The sequence below is a fragment of the Periophthalmus magnuspinnatus genome, chromosome 7, assembly GCF_009829125.3.
Source record: "Periophthalmus magnuspinnatus isolate fPerMag1 chromosome 7, fPerMag1.2.pri, whole genome shotgun sequence".
Classification (NCBI taxonomy): domain Eukaryota; kingdom Metazoa; phylum Chordata; class Actinopteri; order Gobiiformes; family Gobiidae; genus Periophthalmus; species Periophthalmus magnuspinnatus.
The window spans coordinates 19,447,506-19,468,983 of NC_047132.1; the positions used below are offsets into that span (position 1 = coordinate 19,447,506).

General features: G+C 40.1%; 1 protein-coding gene across 1 annotated transcript; it reads left to right on the top strand.

Annotated features, from left to right (window-relative positions):
- Nucleotides 1-2,719: 2,719 nt before the first annotated feature.
- On the top strand, nt 2,720-21,175 carry klf15 (Kruppel-like factor 15). The gene is made up of 3 exons (XM_033969382.2): nt 2,720-2,943; nt 5,147-6,664; nt 18,487-21,175. Exons 2-3 carry the CDS (start codon nt 5,223-5,225, stop codon nt 18,653-18,655), a joined length of 1,611 nt encoding a protein of 536 aa, XP_033825273.1. The 5' UTR covers nt 2,720-2,943; nt 5,147-5,222; the 3' UTR covers nt 18,656-21,175.
- The last annotated feature ends 303 nt before the right edge of the window (nt 21,176-21,478 follow it).

Consider the following 21,478-nt stretch of genomic DNA (forward strand, 5'->3'; position numbering starts at 1 on the left):
CTTAAAGATTTCTCCTGTGTAGATGCTATGTTTGTGAGTCAGGTCTGAAACATGCGTGTGGACAGCTGAATGGCCCTATGCCTCACATGTAAGAGTTTGAGCGCACAGAGGAGTGTTGAAAGTGGCCTGTAAACTGTCCTGATCCTGCTTCCGTGGACACGCTGACTGAGGCTGGTTCAACATTAACAGAGCGGCTCTCAGACAGGGCTATGGTCTGCTGCGGGGTTAATAACACCACCTCTCTCTACCAGGATGGGACGTGAAGTCAAAGTATGTTTCCTTTAATGAATCTGAAATGGGCTGTCCACACAAGCTACTTAAAGTTACTCAAGTAGCGACTGTCTACATGCAGTTTGGAAAATGAAGGAGCAGTAATGATGTGGTATTACTATTACTCTAAGAGGCCCTTAAAGGTGTACTATGTAACTTTTCTGGTGAAGAGTACACCACCTACTATTAAATATTCCACATTATGACAACGTATTGATCTGCATCTGCAAAACAAAGATATGAGCATTATAATTTTACTTCTCTAAATTAGCTTTTATGTGGGTACACTGTTGCTGTTTATTTTGCCCCTTTTACTCATGGATACACACTTTTATAGTACTTTTCTGTATACATAGTTAAGAGAGCAGTTTGGGTCAACTTCATACCAGACCAGTGAGATACTGTATCTAATTGACTTCAAATTGCCTGTTCTTTCCTGATATAATGATAATCCCTCTTTCCCTCGGTCCGTGTAAGTTTGGGTGACGTCACATTGTAAAGGTCCACTCTTGTACATATTCTATTCATTTTCCTAGTGTAGTAAACAGACCTCCTCAGTGTAGCATTCTGCCTCTAAACTCCATTCTACCCACTACACTACAGGCACCTACAGATTGAATCATTTATCCAAAAACGCTGAAAGCTAATCTGACCTATGCAAGCAAATCACATTAAGTCGGAGCCAGGAAAGTGAATTTTGGAGGTGTTTTTAAGTAGCCTGCTGGGTTAAAGTGAAAGGCAGAAAGTTCTATTACTGATGTTATTAGGCAGTATGTAAACACACTCGGTTAGGTCCTCAATGGCGGTCTCAGTGACTCCATCAGTTGAGCACTTATCCCGAGGACGTCAGCTGTAACAGGGCTGGCTGCTCACAGCCTAAAAACACTTTCAGCTAATGGGGAATTCAGATAGGAGTGGAGAGGTTATGCAGAAATGAACTAGGCAGGCACGGCATGCAGATGAATTTGTAACATGCAAATGAGACGTTAAGAAGAAATAACTAGTTGAATTATTTCAAGAAGCGGCTCTGTTTGGTGTGGCTCCCTCCAGCTGAGTTGTGTTTCTGTGCTCCAGGTACGGCTCCAGGGGCAGTGCTCTGTTATATGAGCAACTAAACATAACTAATATTAACTTAATACATAAAATTGTATCTGAAATATCTGTAATTATAAGGCTTATCTCAGTAAATCACAAATAGGCATTTAGTAATTAAAGTAAGTAAAGTTAGCCTACACACAAAACTACTTCCAGTTTGTTGTCAACTTTGTCTGCATTTATTTCATTTATCTGTGCCTCTAGACTGCCTTTTGGTGTCTCATTGAGGTTTGCTGGTGCTAGTTGTGTTATCCAGTGCATAATGAATTTTTTTTCCATATTAATGATGATCGTTTATCTGAGAAATGTCACACATGCCGTTACTGGTCCTCCAATTACTGCCTGAAGGCGTATCCATGCAGTCCCTGCAGACTGTGAACCGGTCCCAGGTCCTAACCGCACCTAACCCTCTTGGAAAGTAGTACCTCTAGCAGTCCGCTTGGGTCCCTCAAACGGAGCAGTACAGATCACTTTAGAAACACTCAGGGTCCATACTGTTCTGCCCATACCAGCCTTACAGCAACAAGACTTAAGCTATCTATTTTGGATTTATTCATTTACAGGTGGTTTCATTGTGCAAAAACACATAAAAAATGTATCCTCCCCTGAAAAAAATGCATGGCATGCATACGCCCAAAAGATTATTAGAATTAAATATGTCCTTCTTTCATGGTTTGAAAGTTTGCACCTCAGCTTTTAGTACTGCCATTCTTGCTGTTTTGCATTTTCATGCATTTTGTGTCTATAGCCAGCTATAATTTACTTAAAACTAATAGTCTCAGAAAAGGGCAGACAATTCACATGTGTGAGCTCAAATCCGTAGTGGATTGGATCAGAAACTGAGCTGTATTCAGTGGGGTTTGGGAATGAAACACAATTTTTCTTCTGTTGTTTTGAAATGGTTCACAACCTGGTCTATGGCATTGTTTACAGCAGCCATGTGTTTGACCTATAACCACTGCACTCTTCAGAGGAAGTGTTCTCTAAAACTCAAATCATGTTGATGGCTCCAGGCACTGTTTAATAAGTGTGACAATGGCAGATAAAATAAAATTATAAAATTATATTTCTTGAGTGCTGGAAATTTTGCATTGGATTTTATTACAGTTTTTCATAAATTTGGATCCACTACATTGTTCTGAATTCATCTTAAAGGCCTAAAAACTTAATGATGTCCCCAATTCTCTCAATGGGCATATTGACATAATTCCACTCCCAAGTCCAACCCTCAAGTTCCGCCTCTGCTTTTCTAAACCAGTCCGTGCGCGTTCTGCTGTCGAGCCTTCATGAACTAACCTCCTCGATTTTACTCTATACAAACTCCGCTCTGATCATGTGACGGGATAAACGAACTCGCAGCTCCAAAGATACACGCTGGGTGCGCGCGCACGTGGACGTGAACGTCAGTGAGAGAGAGGGAGAGAAAAAGAGAGAGGCAGATACAGGGATTGAGTGAGCCGTACAGCCACTCAAAGACCGTCCCGTGGAGCTATATTCTCATTACGCACAATTACGCACCGACAGGTACTTTCTTCAGGAGAGCCCTCGGTGTGACGGGGCGGATTCTTCATGCAATAGGTGAGTGCAGGACAACTCAGGCTTTACTCAAACATGAAGGATTTTTTATATTTTAGTGATGTCCTGGCAAATCGATTTGGTGAGAGAAGACACAAGAATTGTTCATCATGGATGCAAAATCCAAGTACAATGTTACAACAGTGCAAAGTGTGCGCTGCACCTTGCTTTGAAGATGCTGGTTCCTCTTTCTTTTCACGTTTTGTAGTTGCCTGTTTTGGATTTGACGCACGTGTGGAAAGCCAATGATTTGTATGAAGTTCTATTCAAACATATGCTATGCTGAAACATTGTTGTGGCAAATCCAAATTTTCGATTAAAGCCATGTGCCTTACAAAACTGTCATGGTAAAAGTATTTGGGTGTGCGCTGTTAACACGCCTTTCTCTTAAAGATCCATAAGTCGCGTGTTTTGTGCAGAGCAGCGCACGTCATGCTGTCAGAGCGCTCTGATGTGTCAGGGTTACTATCGGACAAACTGCTGTAGCCTGGACCAGGTCAGACTGGTTCGCCGACCTGCGCAAACTGCCCCAAACTTTTTCCACGGCTGTGGCGTGTCATGTGATTTATGTCTATCGAAGAGCATCAGATGCTCTGGTTTAGATGACACGGTTATATAATGCGCTGGCAGCATGACTGTGTATACCTCAGCCTTTTAACAAAACAATTGTTGCTGTGGATTTCAATTCCAGGATCTGAAATATTTGAAGTTGCTGTGTGCAAGATTTACAGGAGAGGGCGCACCACCATTAATCCTCACTCCATTGGATGTATGCGCACGTCTAACTTCGTTAGGATCTAAACCTAAACTAAAGCCCCTGGCATTATAAATATAAATTTTCCTCCTAAATGCACACAGTGTTTGTAGCTGTACGTGGTTGTATTAAAGATAATAAATATAAATCTTCATACTTTCTGGACGCTGTATCATGTGCCTTTTACCATGAAAAGTCAATCCAACTGTTGCTAATGAGCGTATCCGGGATGTGACCCACAAACAGCCCGTTAAAACGAGTGCTTTGAAGTTGGAAGATAAGTGAGAATTGGGAACTCCTGATTCCACATGGTCAGCTTTTAGCGTGCTCCAGCAGCTGCACCAGGCGCGCGCCCACAAGTACGCGCACAGTCTTCACATTCCACTTGGTTCACACGTGGTTGACTTTCTTTTCTGGAGTGTCTTCAGTGCAGAGCTAAAGTAAGCTGGAGGTACACAGGACACAAAACCACTAAATAGCATGGCTTTGGACCACTTCACTGGTTTACAGTCAGCTTATGCTGTTTCGTAGTTTATGTAGAAGTCTGTAGGCCTAGTACCTTCTGCTCTAAAACATAAATTGGATTAACTTGACAGTTTTAACCACAGGCCGGGGTCCAGACCAAACCTACTGAGAGCATATTTGAGTATCAAAGACAATACTCTTCCATTAAGTGTCATTATTGCACAAACCTAAAATAAGGGTGTAAACTATTTTAAATGAGGTTGCAACACTTTGCACCCCCATAGACCCAGGCCTGGTTAACCAAGTAAATGCATAGGCACAAATTGTCACAGGTGTTCACAAAAAATGTACAACCTTCTGATGCTCTATAGAAAAAAAATATGTCATTAAACATTCACCTGCATTTTGTTTTGTGGGACTGACTGAAACATGACAGTTTAAACATGAGTGTGAATGGGTACAAGTTGGTACATGAAACATACTACACATTTGGTGAACAGGGCTATTCATGAGTTTCAGTTTTCTGTTTTGAGGACTATTTCCCATTAAAAAAAATATAATATTTTGCTTTAAATTGTTAATAGCTATGGCAACCGTCCTAATTATTTATAAATCTGAAACCCATGGATTCTATATGTGTGGGTATAATAATTAAATCTCAGAGAAATATCAAAATGACAGTGCCAGTGTGTTTTACTGGTCAGATCTCACAGAGTGCAGTTACACTGTGTTGTTACTGCATCAAAAATAGCCTGGAGATTTAATGCAAAATTGACACATGCCAAAATCATCATGTTGTGTCATCTTATACATTATTATGTAACTGCCACTACTCCAAGAACTACTCCGCGTGTACCAGGATCAGGTTTAAAGCTGTTTATGCAATGACACTGGAGCACTGCTATTTTGTAAAGTAAAACATATTTTTATTCATTTGTTATTTGTTATGTTTTTATTATATAATGAGTGCAATCTTTGTAATTTCAGGAGGACGAGTTGTTTTCATCCATATTGAGGCTTTTCATCTTGAACAGTTCTATAGACGAGCAGAGCCCACACAGGAATGGTGGATCACCTGCCCCTTGGTGAGGAGACCTTCCTGTACTACACCCGCTCTCCAGGAGCCGACTACCCCTGCTTTCACACCAGCGGTGCTTTGTCCCAGGGTGCTATGGTAACAGACGCCTGTATCAGTCACACTCAGCAGCCCTACCCGGGGGTGACCCTGTCCCTCTCCCCCGGGATGACACTGTCTGAAGATGACCTGAGTGACTCCTCCAGTCCCCGGTCATCTCTGTGTTCCAGTCCAGAGTCTTTGTCTCCGTCCTCACACCACACGTTTGGGTCCAGCTATGAGAGCAGGAGCAACCGCAGCAGTGGTAGCTCCTCAGGAGAAAGCCAGGACAGCCTCCTGGACCTGCTCCTGTCCCAGTCCAGCCTCAACAGCTCAGCTCCTTATCATCACGGCAGCACCACCTCCCTGTCCTCAGACGTCTCATCTCCTACTTCTTCACTGTCCTCTTCACCCACTGCACCCCAGTTACCCATGGGTCTATCCTGGGATTTCAAAAAAGAGCAGAGGGTCAGCCTCCAGCACCAAGCCAAAGAGGACTGCTATGAGTTCCCTGTCTTCCTAGATGAACTGCAAGACCCGGCAGCACTCCTCTTCCAGCCCACTTTAGAGGAGATTGAGGAGTTCCTTGAGGAGAACATGGTGGTAGCCATGGGCAGAGATGAGGAGGCAAGTGATGAAGAAATGTCCCAGGATGCAGAGATGGACATTTCAACAACAGGTTCTGCAGAGACCACGTTAGAACAACAGACAGAAGATCAGACTGTACCTGTGGCTTTTGCTGCTGCAAACCCTTCGTCTTCCTACACAGAGACCAAACCTACACCAGCCCTTTTGGACAAGGACAACATACATTTACCAATTGACACCAATGGCATCAAGCAAGAGGACCATCCTGTGCTAAAAGAGGGCACCAATGCCCAATCTGGTATGCCTGTTATCCTGCAGATCCAGCCCATTCAGATCAAACAGGAACCCACCACAAGTGCAATTTCTGATTCTAGCAACCAACCACACCCAAAAACCCCAACCACGAATGTCGCATCAGACATCAAAATCGCCCAGCTTCTCGTCAACATCCAGGGGCAGACATTTGCCTTGGTGCCTCAGCTACTTCCATCAGCAAGCCTAGCCAACGCAAGCAAAACTGGAACCAACGGCCCTTCCAAATTCGTAAGGATCGCACCGGTACCCATTGCAGCCAAACCAATCGGGCTAGGCGAAGGAGGACTAGGGGGTGGTGTGGCTGGCGGGGTTCTCGGCGGAGCTCAGAGGTACCAGAAAAGTGCCGTAGCGGACCTGATAAAAATGCATAAGTGCTCTTTCCCTGGATGCAATAAGATGTACACCAAAAGCAGCCATCTCAAGGCCCATCTCAGGAGACACACGGGGGAAAAGCCATTCGCCTGCACTTGGCCTGGATGTGGTTGGAGGTGAGCAACAACACACTATTTAAAAGGTCAAGTGATTTATGAACTGAAGGAAATGTCATAATTTAGAACCAGGTTTCAAGGTCATTTGAGGCACTTTTATTAGTGGATCAAGAAAGGAGAGTAGAAAGATTGAAATATATTTTAGATTAGGCTAGTCTAGTTTAGTTTCGCGTTTGTAGTTAAAAAACACATTGGAAAACAAAGTGCACCATGATATTGCTAGATAGTCCCAACGAACAAGTATAGAGGGTGTAAGTAAGTCATTGATGTGTTGTATTGGTATTTATAATACACTTGCATACTTGTATTGACTGTAACTTAAGTAGCAGAGTGTTCCCAAGCTTAAGGGTAAAAATAGACTGTAAACAACATAAATACCAACATCTAAATAGACATGTTAGAAACCGCATGACTTATCACCTGTTCTCAATTGACATAATCAAAATGAAAGTGTGTTTATAAACTCCCAAGACTCAGATTGAATTTAATGGATTCAACTTTTTTTCTCATTATTGTTGGTGTGGTATTCAAAGTAATCTTAGGCGGTGACAGTGGACACCACCCTGCCCTCAAGCCACTGACGTTAACTTCACTTACTTTCTGTCCAATAATGCATATGAGGACTGATAGATATAATTTCAAGTTTAAACGTTTTGATTCCTGATTCAACAAAATTGGTTTTAAATGTACCAAATATTAAGATTGAGACTTGCAAGTATCTTTAGATGTAGGGCTGGGTACTTGTACATGGTTTTTCGGTATCAATACATGAACAGTCCTTTTTCAGTACCTACTCGTTCCTGTTTTAATTATCTAGAACTACTTAACAGAATCAGAATGTTCTTAAATTGGATTATTGCATTGTATTTCTTAGAAGAAAATTGTTAATTTGTTGTGACACTGCCTAGCAACTCTTTTCAGTGCTCTCCCAGGACCCAAAAAGCATCAAATTTTGTTATTAAAAGAATAGATAGATATTTTGTTCTGTACCAATACTATTTAAACCATTTTATTTGGTACTGTACTGACACCTTGAAATGTGATCTCTTGCTGTTGATCCAAGCACCCCATGTGGTCTTTTGTGTCCAGATTTAGACACTCTATTTAAATCGTAAATGATATGAACGTGCGTGCAGTATTGGCACATGATAAGGTGTAAACAGTATCAACTTTGCTTTCCAGGGATATAACTCTTGGCTTCAATCTCTTATTCTGTTCTATTGTTAAACACTACTTCACTCATCAGTTGTATGACCCAATACATTGTCTTGTAGATGCAATAAAGAAACTAGTGGTAGTAAAAGTAGGAAATTGCCAATATTCTACAATCTACTGCAAAGTCTATTTATGTCGGATCTAATCTAGCTAAAACCGCGGCTGCCACTATCTCCGTGTTGTCGTACCCTGGTAAAGTTGGAGATTAGATAGAGCGGTGTTTGAAGTTGGTTTTAAGCAGACTTTGGCCCCTGCTTGTTATTCTGCTTGTTTGCTCTCTGTCTGCAGCCGCTCCATACGGACACCCATAAGGCTACGAAACAGCTAACCGAGTTCAAAGTTTTCTCTTAAAACTGGCTTGCGTTCAACAGCTATTTAATTTTTGACCAGATGTGACGTGTTGTTATGCACGCATTAGTCATTTCTATCCTTATTCTAAGAGTGTGTAATGCGTGTACTCCATCAACTGTTTTGGCCTGTTACCCAATATATGACACCAGTCCCAAAAGTGCTCCAGTAAACTACTCATTTACCAATTAAGCATCAGATTAATGTATTGTTAACTTAACCAGTAGCTCGGTACTTACATTTTAACAGCAGTAACTGGAGAAAGTAGTGTGAGCAAGTACGTTAGTGGTCTTCGAAATAATAAAAACTATAATTTAGTAGTTAGGCCTGTCATGATAACACATTTTGAAGCGTGGTACAAAGATATACTGCGATAAATGATACTATGGAGACTACTTTTTGCAACTAGTGCAAGATAATCCCAGTAAACCATTTTTGAATAGACAATGTCATTCAAGATGTAACAAATAAATAGGAGAATGAAGCAATAATCAGCCATAGGAGTTAGTTATTCAGCCCTCTACAGCTCAAATCTCTCCACTATTATAAAGAAAATGTACACACAATAAATACTGAGCCCCAAAACAGTGTTCCAGATATAGTAACTACCGTGACAGGCCTAGTAGTAGTAGGAAGTAGTTGAGTTCAGCAGAAGGCTGCACAAAACATCACGATCAAACTGAAACCGCAGTTTGAATGGGCGCAATTACCATATCTAAGAAGTTGCATTTTTTTATACAATAGAACGTCCACCACAGACAAAATGCATTGCCTATTTATGTAAACAAAATACTCTGCAATTTTCATCTTTATAAACCATTGTGAAATACATGGGATTCTTCACTTGTTTTAGCAGATCATACATATTTTGCAAATCTAATAAAAAAAAATCACATGACTTGTATTACTAATTAGCCGTAGTAACAGTTTGTAGTAACACGCTTCATCAAGTTCTAGTCATCGAAGTAGTAGAACGAGTTGGTAGCAGTTTTAGTAGTTTATTAATTGCAGTCATTGTTGCAGTTGTGGTTACTTTACAACAGTTAACAGCTGTTTACTGTACTAGTACTACCAAACCTGTTCTATATACGTCACCCACAGTGTTACATTTTTGACTTCTAGTAATTTATACTTGCGTACTACAAGTACTTCTACCACTGAATCCTGATTTCAACTCTGGTATCCAAAGTCCGCCCCGACTTTCACCCTGGCGGTCAGTGGAATCTTCCTTTGGACCCTGCTGTTATTGCACACAGTGTCCCTTACGCACGCTGGGCTCGTTTACAACAAACATTACAGCCATGTTTTCGCAAGGATATGACTTTATGGTGCAGATTACCGGGGTTAGGTGGAGCAGATGAAAGAACTAATGTGAATGTATTTGTTTATGCCTCAGGTGAATGACAAAGTAAACATAGCTTTTTTCAATAATTATTACGATATCTGGGATTTTGTTCAAGTATTTTAAGCACTAAATTATGTAACAATGCATTTTTTTCATCTTTTTAATGCCTTTTCCCCTTGAAAGGTGGGATAATTGTTTCAAACTAGCTAGCGGAATGCGGCGTCTTTGTAACCGCGCTCGGGCAGTTCACAAAGTTGCTAATACTTTGCGAGTGAAAGAATGGGCGCCTGTGATGTTCTCCAGGCTGGGTTTTATGGCCTTTATAGCTTCCTTATGTTGTTTGGTTATTGTGGCTGTCCCGACATGTGCTGTCTTTCATAAACATCATGCGCATGCTTGAAAAAAGTTGGGACGCATACAACTGGAAATAGTTTAGTCAGATGGCGAGCAGGGAAAATAAAAAATAAATACATATATAATACGTCTTTCAGGCAAGGCACTTCACTTTACTTTTGTCGATTCAGTGTGTGCTTGGAGAGGCTGTTGGTGCACATTGTTCGCCACTTCGCCATTTCTGTCAGTCAGCCCCGGGGCAGCTGCAGGTGGTGTAAGGTTTGTCAAGCCTGCAACGTGCTACAGATATCTAGGCTGTTGTTATTATTAATTCAGTTAAGCGACTGGCTGAACTAGTTTGATGCTTGTCTTAGTCATGAAAGGCAAACACACTATATGCCGCTTGTTATATAATGTGTTCCACGGAAGGTGCAAGCTCCAATTTTAGATTTTGTTTGTTGACCTTTTGTTTGTGTGTTTGCAAAATGGAAAGTCAGATCGTTAACACTGCTATTCCCAAATGACTCAAAGTAACCTCAACTTATTCATACAGTACCAGAAATACAGTCTATCCCTCTTATTTATATTAGTGTATGAGGATTCTAGCTACAGCAGCGTTTTGAATTCAACTTATGAAGAATTTATTTGCACGTTTAGATACCCCCATTTAAATTAAATGAATGAAATAACAGCTACATTGTACTAAAATAGACGGCTGATGAAAATACTGCACTAAATTCCAAGCTTTCACAGATTTTTTAAGAATCTTCTGTCACTTCTGTTAGTGTATGTGTTTGCTGATTAATTCTTGAGTTGCAATTTTCTTAGTTTTCTGCAGCAGCTGACAGCAAATTCCGTATCACTGTATCATACTTGGCCTTTTTTCATCAAACTTAACATATTCCATATTTGTGCAGTGTCCACCAGCTGCCGTTTTAGCCAGGAGAAAGGGATGGGACTCATCTCTCAATGACTTTGGTGCGTTTGATATGTTTTTGAAGGCTTGCCCTCGTTTGTTGAGTTATTGGCAGTAAGGCTTGGAGTCGGAGTGTACATACTTGTAATTTTCACAGAACCACGCCGCCAAGGTCTGAGTATGACAGCAGCAGTATATACAGTCATACAGTCGGCCCTTTCAGCCCCTCCTCCCCTGTGCCTCCCCGTCTTCCAAGTCCAGCCAAGGAATGGGGGTTAGACACCTTTAGCCTGCCATAATGTCAGAGCAGGGCCATGTGCAAAACACCAGGACAGAGTAAAGCCCAAGTAGCTGCCAGGAGTTTAAGCTGTATATACTTAAAGGGTCCATATTACACTATTTTCTGATCCATGTCATAATGTTGTTTCCTCATCATAAACATACCCAGAGTTGTGTTTTGTTTCAATCACACATGTTTAACACACAAATCCTGCACATTTAGACCAATTTAGACCTTCTCTCAGACAGAAAACGCTCAGTACCACCTTGTGATGTCATCTGGTAATACAGGAAGTGCTCCAGTGTGATTTTAAATTCTAGTCACCTTCACTAGAATCATTTGGATGATTTTTCAGTCCTGGCATTGCCAATTTCTACTGAACTAAAGGTAAAAGGAACTGTTAACTTGAAAACTACCACTTAATGACATCACAAAGTGGAAATGAGCGTTTTGAGCTTTAGAGATGTAGACAGACTAATAATAAGGGATTACTCAAACTTGTGTGAACGAAACAAAACACAACTCCAGGTTTATCACATTTTAAAGTATGGAAACATGAAGGTGTATATAACTGGTGATATAACTTCTCTGGTGGGGGGCCGCTACCTGTATACTCTGGAAAATTAAAGGCAAAGCAAGAATATCTTCATGTACACCCTACTTACTATGCAATTTACGTTTTTGAGGTTTGCATTTTACCCAGATTGTTACGTTATAGGTAGTGTGTAAATGTAGACATTATTTTGAATTTGAAAATTTGAGATACTTACAGAAGGTGACCAAAAGCATGTTTAAAAGAGATTTGAATCCATAAGAATGTATATGTGTTCTTTAAGATAGACTTTACTGTCACTGTGAGGCCATTTGTCATTTGTCATTTGAATTTTGCTCATACCTCCTCGCCACTGGGGTACGTTTCTCAGATGGAGCATTAAGCGGCAGCAGCGCCATTGTCAATCTACCTTGAAGTTACTTGGGAATCAAACCTGAGACCTTCCAGCTGTGAGATGTTTTTCCACCTTAACCTTTCAAAGTCCCTAGCCCCATTTTACCGTCTATATTTCCCATAATACATCCACATGTTGAATCCGTCAGAGCACGCCGCAGCTGGTCAGCTCATGTTGGTCATAAACTCACACAAAGTTATCGCTTAATGTTTGCCATGTATGTTTTTCATTTTCATTCCCTTTTCGCCGCACCACCACAGTTTATGTTCACACTGTGCTGAGGCCTACATGGACATACTGCCTCATAGACCCAACCTGTATGTAGAGCGAAGCGAGCAGGCCGGGCGCACTCCCAAACAGTTTGCTGTAAAAACACTGTGACGTTAGCGTGCTGGACCTCAGTCATCAGGACCTCGGTGTTGTCCTTGTCAGCTGATACATATGACTCTACAACAAAACACTGTTCGCGCCGAGTGACAGTGAAGGGGCCCGTCAGGAGTCTCATTACGAGCTGTGCCTTGTGGAAATAGTTGTAATGGCTCGATTGTCACAGCCTACATACTCTCCTATATCTGGTCACACGCAAGAGCAATGTCACTACTGTGGAGGGTAGTGAGAAAACATGTTTGAAAGGTAAGGCAAGGTTGTTTGTATTGCACAATTGGTACACAAAGTAATTCAAAGTGCTTCACAGAATAAGAAAGACATTAAAATCACATAATCAGAACCATTTTGAGCCTGGTTTTAAACATTGTCAAAGTAGAGGCCTGTCTCACATCTTCAGGAGGACTGATTCTCCATGTTTAGGCCTGACTCTGGGCACCAGCAGGAGGCCGGTCCCTGAAGTCCTCAGAGTGTGAGATGGTTCATATAGTACCAATATGTCGGAGATGTACTTTGGTTCTTGGCCATGGAGAGACTTGTACACAAACAGAGCTGTTTTAAAGTCTATTCTCTGAGCAACAGCAGACCTGAGCACAGGACTTAAATGCTCGTACTTCCGGTTCTAGTCAGGACCGGAGCAGCAGCCAGTGAGCAGGCCATTACAGTAGTCTAACCTACTGGAGACAAATGTGTAGATACGTAAGTCTGGTTTAGACAGCATACCTTTAATTACACTGCAGGAGTCTAGGTTTGATGGGGTCAGGCAGGGGCAGTGTATTTGGTCCACATGGCAGTAATAACAGTGTCTAATGTATACAGTATTGAACATCACAATCCTATTTTTACATATCCTGTGTTTTTTGCATAACTATTCGCCTCGGGTTTTCTGCGGCAGCGATGTTGTCATGCAATTTAAAATATGTGGGTGTCATGCAGTCTTGAAGCAAAGTAGAATCTGTTGCTAGCACGACATACGGTCCAGATGAGACACTGTGTTTCATTAAGGTATTTTTATGTATTTTTTTCAGTAAGTCAACATATTGTTTAAAGTTAAAGTTAGCCTATTTTGTCCCTCTGCAGTCGAAAACACAATACGCTATGCAATTTCAGTGAGTTTGTAGGTCAGTGGAGAGTGTATTAGAGGACAGCATGTAAAAATGTGTCATACAAATAGATACATGGCTGGTTAAAGTGTCTTGCCCAAGGGCGCAGGGACTGAATCATCACCCCCTGAATCTGTGGGCGTACATTGAACCAGTGACAGTTTTAGGATGATGAAACTGTTATTACTTAAATATGACATTATATATTACATTGCATATAAAATTATAGATTTAAGTTAACGGCGTAGCTTTGAGCACAGAGATAACTGTCAAACACGCATCTTCAAAAAGTGACACCAGCTCCCAAAGCATGTCTCTCCTTACTTTATTTCTTCTTATTTGCAGTTATTATCTGACTTCAAGCATCGAAAAGGCATAAAAGTACTACTGAATGTAAGAATTCTCGTTAATTGTTATACCAAACATACACTTTTTCCACTTCACCTTATGTCGTCTTACTAATAGTGATGTTATTATAGAATTTCAAACTCAATTTCGATACTAAAGAATAGGCTCGATACTCGATACAGATATTTGGACAATATTGTAATTTTCAACTCTAAATAATACATGTATTTTTTATTATACCATATGATCTTACACAAGTACAACTCAAGATGAAACTGTTTACGAAAGGTTAAATTTGATCCAGTTACTTGCTCAAATGAGTATCTAGTTCCAATATTAGCTTTAGTATCGACTAGTACCTGATTTTCGATTCTTTTGAGAACCCTACGTACTAATATTCCTCATAAACCCCATTACTGATTTTCCCTGCTCCAACAAAGACAATCTGTTTTCTGGCCCATCTGTCAGTAATTATTGCATGTGGGCAATAATGTGATTTCCTTTTAGAAAACGTTGGTGATAGCATAAACAAATTGTCAGGAAACTGGGCCCATGCCAGTGTTCTTGTTATTGTAGTTCCGCAGGTGTAGAAGCGGTCTGTTTTCTCTCCGCTCAGATGGCGGTGGAGCTCAGAGCCGAGGGACAAGCTGGAACAGAATCTGGGCCTCGTTTCTCACTGTGGCCTCTCCAGTGTGGAGCATGTGTGGTGTGGTCCCTTTAAGAAAGTGCAAAAAAACATTAAACATTAAAATACTCTGTAATCAGAGCTGTCCCCACGCAAACATCATTATGAACTCAGAAACCTTGTAAATGTTCATAATAACACAGTGACTGGAATGGTGCGTAGAAGCGGTAATAGGGCTAGTAGTAGTAGTAGTGGTGGTGTACAGTTTATAGTGTATATATTCATTCGGGAAGATAGATATTACAGGGAACTATGAACAGTAAAATATGAACTGCGAAGCTAATACAATAATCACATGTATTTCAGGTCTAAACTACATGGTGAGCAGGTTTTTGGTGGTTTTGGTGTTGTTTTTGTTAGCATATGCAACCTCAGATTGCTGATACTGAAGCTAAAATATTAAAGTATGTGGTAAAGTATAAACCCAAAATTGTATTTAGTAATTACATTTTTGAGGGGAAGGGCCAGGGACTAGTTCATATTCAGGAAATACTGAGGATAAGTTGTCACAAGCTGGATATGATGACAGAGATAAACATATCCACATGACGGTCCCTAAAAATAAGAACAATAGTGCCTTTACGTAAGGCCTATGAGAGCACTGACCTGCTGCAGTTGGATTGTGTCCCACATGAGAAAGAATAGATGGGTTGTGTCATGCCCTGGTTTGGAGCTTTAGGGTGTGATGTGTGCTCTGCTCATGTGTCATGGAGATTAAAGACCCGCGTATATGAATATGGCAAGACGAAGCAAGAAACATACATGTATGTAACTGACAGTGCTGACTTTGCTCATCAGATAAGGTGGTGTAGAGCAATTTAGGCCATGTCTACTGCTATTGTATCCAACTTAAATCAAATTTAATTTGATGTGAATTTAATTAAGTTAATAATATGAGTGACTCAGTCAAAACATAATGCAGTTGGTTAAGAGTTTGATCTAAACACAACTTGAACATTGCACACATTCATACAAGTGGGAAAATATCAGCCCGTGCTTCTGTATTTGATGACCTTTTTTAGTTCTGAATCTGGGCAACATCATCATGTTACTTTGTCAAGTGACTTGAGTTGCAAACATACATGAATAAACTTGCAGAATATACATGTATTTGAATGAGATTAACATTAAAAACTGCCAGTAACTTTTGCTGCTCTGGGCAGGACCTATATTGTGTCAGAATGTGTTTAAAGAAGATCTCAGGCTGTGTACTTGTGAAACTTGTCAAAGTTTCATAACTCTACAAATGATTACAGGAACATTACAACACAGTCCATTGTCTTATACTTTACACACATCATGGTAGAACAAAGACATGCTTTGAATATTTCCATTTGACTGTTCATTGTAATTGAGAATAAAGAAGGTTGTCTGTTTGTCTAATCAATGTGTCAGTTTGTCTAATTTGCTCAGTGTGCACCCCGCTTAAGTCCACAGTTGCTAGGATGCATTTAAAAAAAGAAACCGCTGTATTTCATTATATTGCTTATTATACATTTCATTCTGACCATTCATTGAATGCCAGGGGCCCAAATGTCAAGGGCCCCTTCTGTGTAATTTTCCATGTTTTACATTTCTCAGGGGAACACATAATCTTTTACTTTGATTTGTACATGAATTCTTATGGAAACATACATTTATACACCATGTAATCTTAGAAATCTCACCAAGAAAATGACCTGCTTCTTTGCGTTTGATTGATACAAATTGCATGTGTAATTGAGTGGCTGTTGACTCATGGTGGAGCCTGCGCTGCTACCGTGGCTTGATCCTAATCTAAAAATGTGAAAAGGCAAACAGAGGAAGCTGAAAATAAATCTCAGACTTAGTAACAGTTGTTGGACTACTGTAACCTCCTGTTCCGTCATAGCACACGTTTATTTGACATAGGCCCAAAAATAATACTTCTATTACTTATCATTTCATGGATCCAAGTGTTTGTTTTGCTGTTCTTGGCTTTTCAGGTCCACAGCTTGCCTTTCTAAGCTCTACTGGTTATCTCTGTTTTATTACCAAGCCATTAAAATGATGAATAGGCCAGTTGTGTAATCTGTGTCTAGAGTGGAAAGGCTTTGAAAAAAATCCCTCGGACTGACGGCTTTACATGCCTGAATTATCACCTCCTTGGCCTCTCTGCCGCCACTGTTGGAGATGGAGCGTTGTTCATGGATATGATTGGTGCTAGAGGTTACACTTGAAAATAATTTTCAACTCATTACAAGTTTTCTGTCATTTATTGTGATTAGATGTGTAAAAAATGTTATACAAGAATGACATGCATTTTCGAAGAGTTTAAAACTACAGGGTTAGGAGGATCCATGGGAACTTTTCTTGTGAGAGGTCCTCCACTTGCTTATCTCTACTGAGGTTTTATCGCTTTGCCTGAAATGTTCCGCAGTATGGCATTGAATTTATATATATTGTATTTATTCAAACACAATTTATTTGGTATTTCTAAAATGCTTAAAGCAGTGATTATGCAGAATCCACTTTTAACCATGTTTTAGTTGTTTTCCATTACCATTACACTCTCAAGATTATATTTGGAGTGATTCATGCATATCTGAGCAGTCTTTAATCTCTTAAGATTCAGCAGCATTGCAGAGTCATTTTGGTGCAAATGGGGAAAAAAAAAAATCTGCTGCACACTAGCTTGATCTGCTTTGGAGGTGCCAACTGCTTATTGTGATGACACTTAGCTGACATCAGCTCTCATTGGGCACTGCGCTTTTGTAAAGTGGAAGTCATCAAGCTTGTTTCGTTCATTAAATCGTTTCAGATCAATATTGCAATTTAGAATGTCTAAATTACAACATAATGATCCACGGGTGTCATAGATTATAACTATATAGCAGACTTAAGCACAATATATCTGCTTTAAAACGTGTATTCTTTGTGTGAGCTTGCTGTCCTCTCCATAGATGTCCAGAGACATCTTGTCTCTACAGGGATTCAGTTAGATTAACATCAGTAGAGATGGGGAAGTGGGGTTACATAGACCAGCTTTAAGTAATGATTAATGTTTGATGTTTTTCACTCCCAAACCACTCAAACCACAAGTTTTTGGTTACATATTCTACACCACAGAAGCAATTACATAGTAAAATGCAGATTATTATTCAGAATTTGAGATATTTTAATCCAAGATACACATTCAACGCACACATGCAGTGATATTACTTGCTAACCATTAAAATTGCGATTTAGGTCTGATTAGGATTAACATGTACAGCCATGACACCCAAGCCCTGGAGACGGGCACAGAGGGGGTTAGGAATAGCTCGGTGCTCATGTGTGCTGCTAAATTTGGGGCCCCTCTTAAACTTCACAGGAGCTCAGAGGGGAAGACTTGTGTCACTTCACACCTCTCATATTACACTCAAACTGAGCACTTTTATTTGGCACTTCCACACATGACTTCATTACATGTGAGTACATACATTTAAGAGCATGGAGTTCCAATGCAAATGAAGCTCACATGTTTGAACTTGTAAACAACTGAAAGGGTACGAACGAAAGGCAAACTGGTGATTTAAACCTCAGAGTGATGTTCTATTAACTCTTGATTACATTTGGAGTCATGTAGGTAACTTTATCTCAGCCCATGTGTTTCAGATTGATGAACAAATAGCACAGTTAGTTCCATAGTAACTAACAATTCAAAAAGGATTCTGTATTGTAAATGAGTCAATGTATTCCCTTATTTGTCTAGATAATGATTAGAAGAAATACTAATATTATTGGACATGATATTACAGCTGTTTTATACTCCACAGACCTAAATTTGAACTTCCTTATTATGGAAGGGAACACAGGAAATATTTCACTCTCAAAAGTTTGCCAGCTCAAATCATGTCCAGTTTCTAAAAGTAAAAAGTCTTTCCTAGAGCTAACCTAGATCTGTTATGCTATTGGCAGGTTCTCCCGGTCAGATGAGCTGTCTCGGCACCGGCGCTCTCACTCTGGAGTGAAACCGTACCAGTGCATCGTGTGTGAGAAGAAGTTTGCCCGCAGTGATCACCTGTCCAAACACCTCAAAGTGCACCGCTTTCCACGAAGCAGCAGGACAGGCCGCTCCACCAACTGACCCCCCTGACCCCCTCTCAGACCCCCACCCAGGCCCCCACCCGCCCGCTCAGGACAGACACACAGACAGCAGCACGGGATGGGGCAGTGGAGGAACTGCTGGGGCTACGGGACTGTACGCGTGTGAGTGAATGTGCGTGAAGCGAGTGAGTGAAGAGAAGGGTGGCTGAGTCCAAACACCCTTTAAAACGTGTGGTGCGGGACTGGAGCTCATGTGTTAGCCGTGTTTATGTTCAAATATGTGCGCGTGACGTACATTCTGGTACTGTGATAATTTATTGGGTGACGTGGAATGGACTGTAAAAATAAGCCTGATTGAAAACAGAAAACTGTTACTTGACATAACACCTTCACAGGTGAAATAAGCTTCTTGTATATTACAACTGTATTTGTCTCATTCAAATCCTTTAGCTAATCTAATTTGAAGACAAATGAGCTATTGAGTGTATTTTTACACTTTTTAATTGTGTGTTTGACATTTAAAAGCCTTATTTCAGTATAACATCTCTGAGGGATGTGCTCTGAACACTTCTGTGATGCATTGTAAATGTAGATGTATATTTGATATGTGATGTATGCCAGCAAAAGGGAAATCAGCGGTTATGATGGGAAATCATGGCTAGGGATGCACTGATCCAGCTTTTTTTTTTTATACTATAGTATACCGATATCTGCTGATACCCTATATCAACCGATACCAGTGCAGTGACTGTAACAAATATATATATATATATATACACATTATGAGACTTTTTGGGCCAACTACAGCTAGTAAAGTCTTATTCCATCAGTCTATATGTCTAACCATGATATCAGCTGAACTGATATTTGGAAGCCTATATCTGATTCAGCAAATTTAACAGTATCAGCGTTGATATCCAATACCAGTATCATATTGGTGCATCCCTAATCGTGGCGGGGCTTACCAAAATGATCTAAAAAGTGTTAGAAACTGGAATCCGAGAAAGCATATGAACATGTGCAGCCTATTGTAGCAGTATTATCACAGTGATATAGCCACGTCCCTTATGACAATCATGCAGATTGGGTCAGACATATCTTGTTTGGAAATTGTTATTTGTACCTTGTCAACCAGACAGAAAATGAAATTGTAATTCTTAGTTTTGTGTTTAGAAATATCATGGCCACTACAATGCAATAGATTGTCCCACCCACATTTAGCTGAGATGAACATTCCTTTAGCATGAAGAAGCCTGTTGTTGTCAGTGTGTCAATGAGTTGAATTAGAGTCACCAGTGTTGCCTCTGTAAGTTTATAATTATCTCTGGTCTTCTGCCCAACCAGATAATTTGGATTTTTATGTGTGGTATGCCCTGGCTTACGAATCTAAAATCGTTCTTTCATCTGGTTCACAAATGTTTAGAACCAAAGAAAGCATCAAGATAATGACAAACAATCCCCCACCCAGACACATGTGGTGCTCCGTGAGAAGAGCCACTGGGAGACAATATTTTGGTTATGTAACTTTGTTATTTACTCTAGGTTTTACTGCCTCTCAATGGAGAAAAGAGAAGTATAGGACAACTGGATGTACCTGTCAAATCAAAGTCGAACTGGAAAGTATTAAGACATAAAATAGTATCGTTTAAACATGATCGGGGACATTTGGTCTATGTTTTAATGTATACCTTTATCAAACATATCAGCACTATTCCTTGTGGACGGTGGTTGGCCTGATCCTGGTTCTATGTCCCTAAGTGCTCCGATGCTGCTGTGACAGCTGTGATTACAACACTGTAACTTACCAAGTGGCACTTAATCAGTAGGTTTTCTATGTAAAGTCAAACGAATTATGAAAGAAAAGCCATATACTATCAATGAACCTCAGTCATATAGATGCTTTCAAAATAATATCTGTTTCTAACATACCTCACAATAATGTAAAACAATGGACAAAAGAAAACACATTTTAAACTTTTTATAAATAACAAGGCCCCTTATTTAGTGTGAAGCACCGGTGAATGTTGTGTCTTCCGCGTGTTACCATGCTGCATCCCTCTCGAACCAAATAGAGGATTGGATCTGCTCCTTGTTCAGTATTGTCCCAGTGATGTGACGAAGTGTTGTCTTTAATGTCTATTGACAAAGCCTGAGAAAGACGCTTGTATGGAGGAAATGTACAGCCATACATCCAGAAGAATGAGGGCCTATTCACTGGGCCTGTGAATGTATGTAAATATTGTATATGCATCCAAGAGGAGACATGAACTATTCTTTTAGTGATTTCTGTGATTGCAAAGATTTATAAGGCAATGTAAATAACGATGATTCATATATAGTGGGTAAAAATGCATAAGTGTTTACACAACATGGTTAAAGGGCTTAGAAGCGTTTCATCCAACTATTGGTCTTTGTGCTTCTGTATCATATTGTTCATAATGAGCCATCAAATGTGCCTCTTTTAATTGTGCTCTGTAAACACTTAATAGGAAAAATGTTCCAAATGATATATATATTTTTTGCTTTTGTTCTACATAAATCCATTTACAAATAAAAGTTTAAAAGAAAATATACTTGTTCTCCAATAGTGTTCATTTGAAGCTTACATCTGGCCTTCTTTATAAATCAAAACATACAGACACATAGAACAACACAACAGGAAAGATTTGAGATGGTTAGAAGAGACAAATGAGAGGGCTGTTAACCAGTGACTTCCTGTTTATCAGACAAGCACATATTTCAGAAAGTGTTGAGGAAACCCATTACAAGGTAGTAAATAACATGTACATGTACCAAACCAGAACAGCAGTGTGTTCAGCTGTACCGGTTGAGAGAAAAGCCTGCACATCTTTCCCCTTTGCAT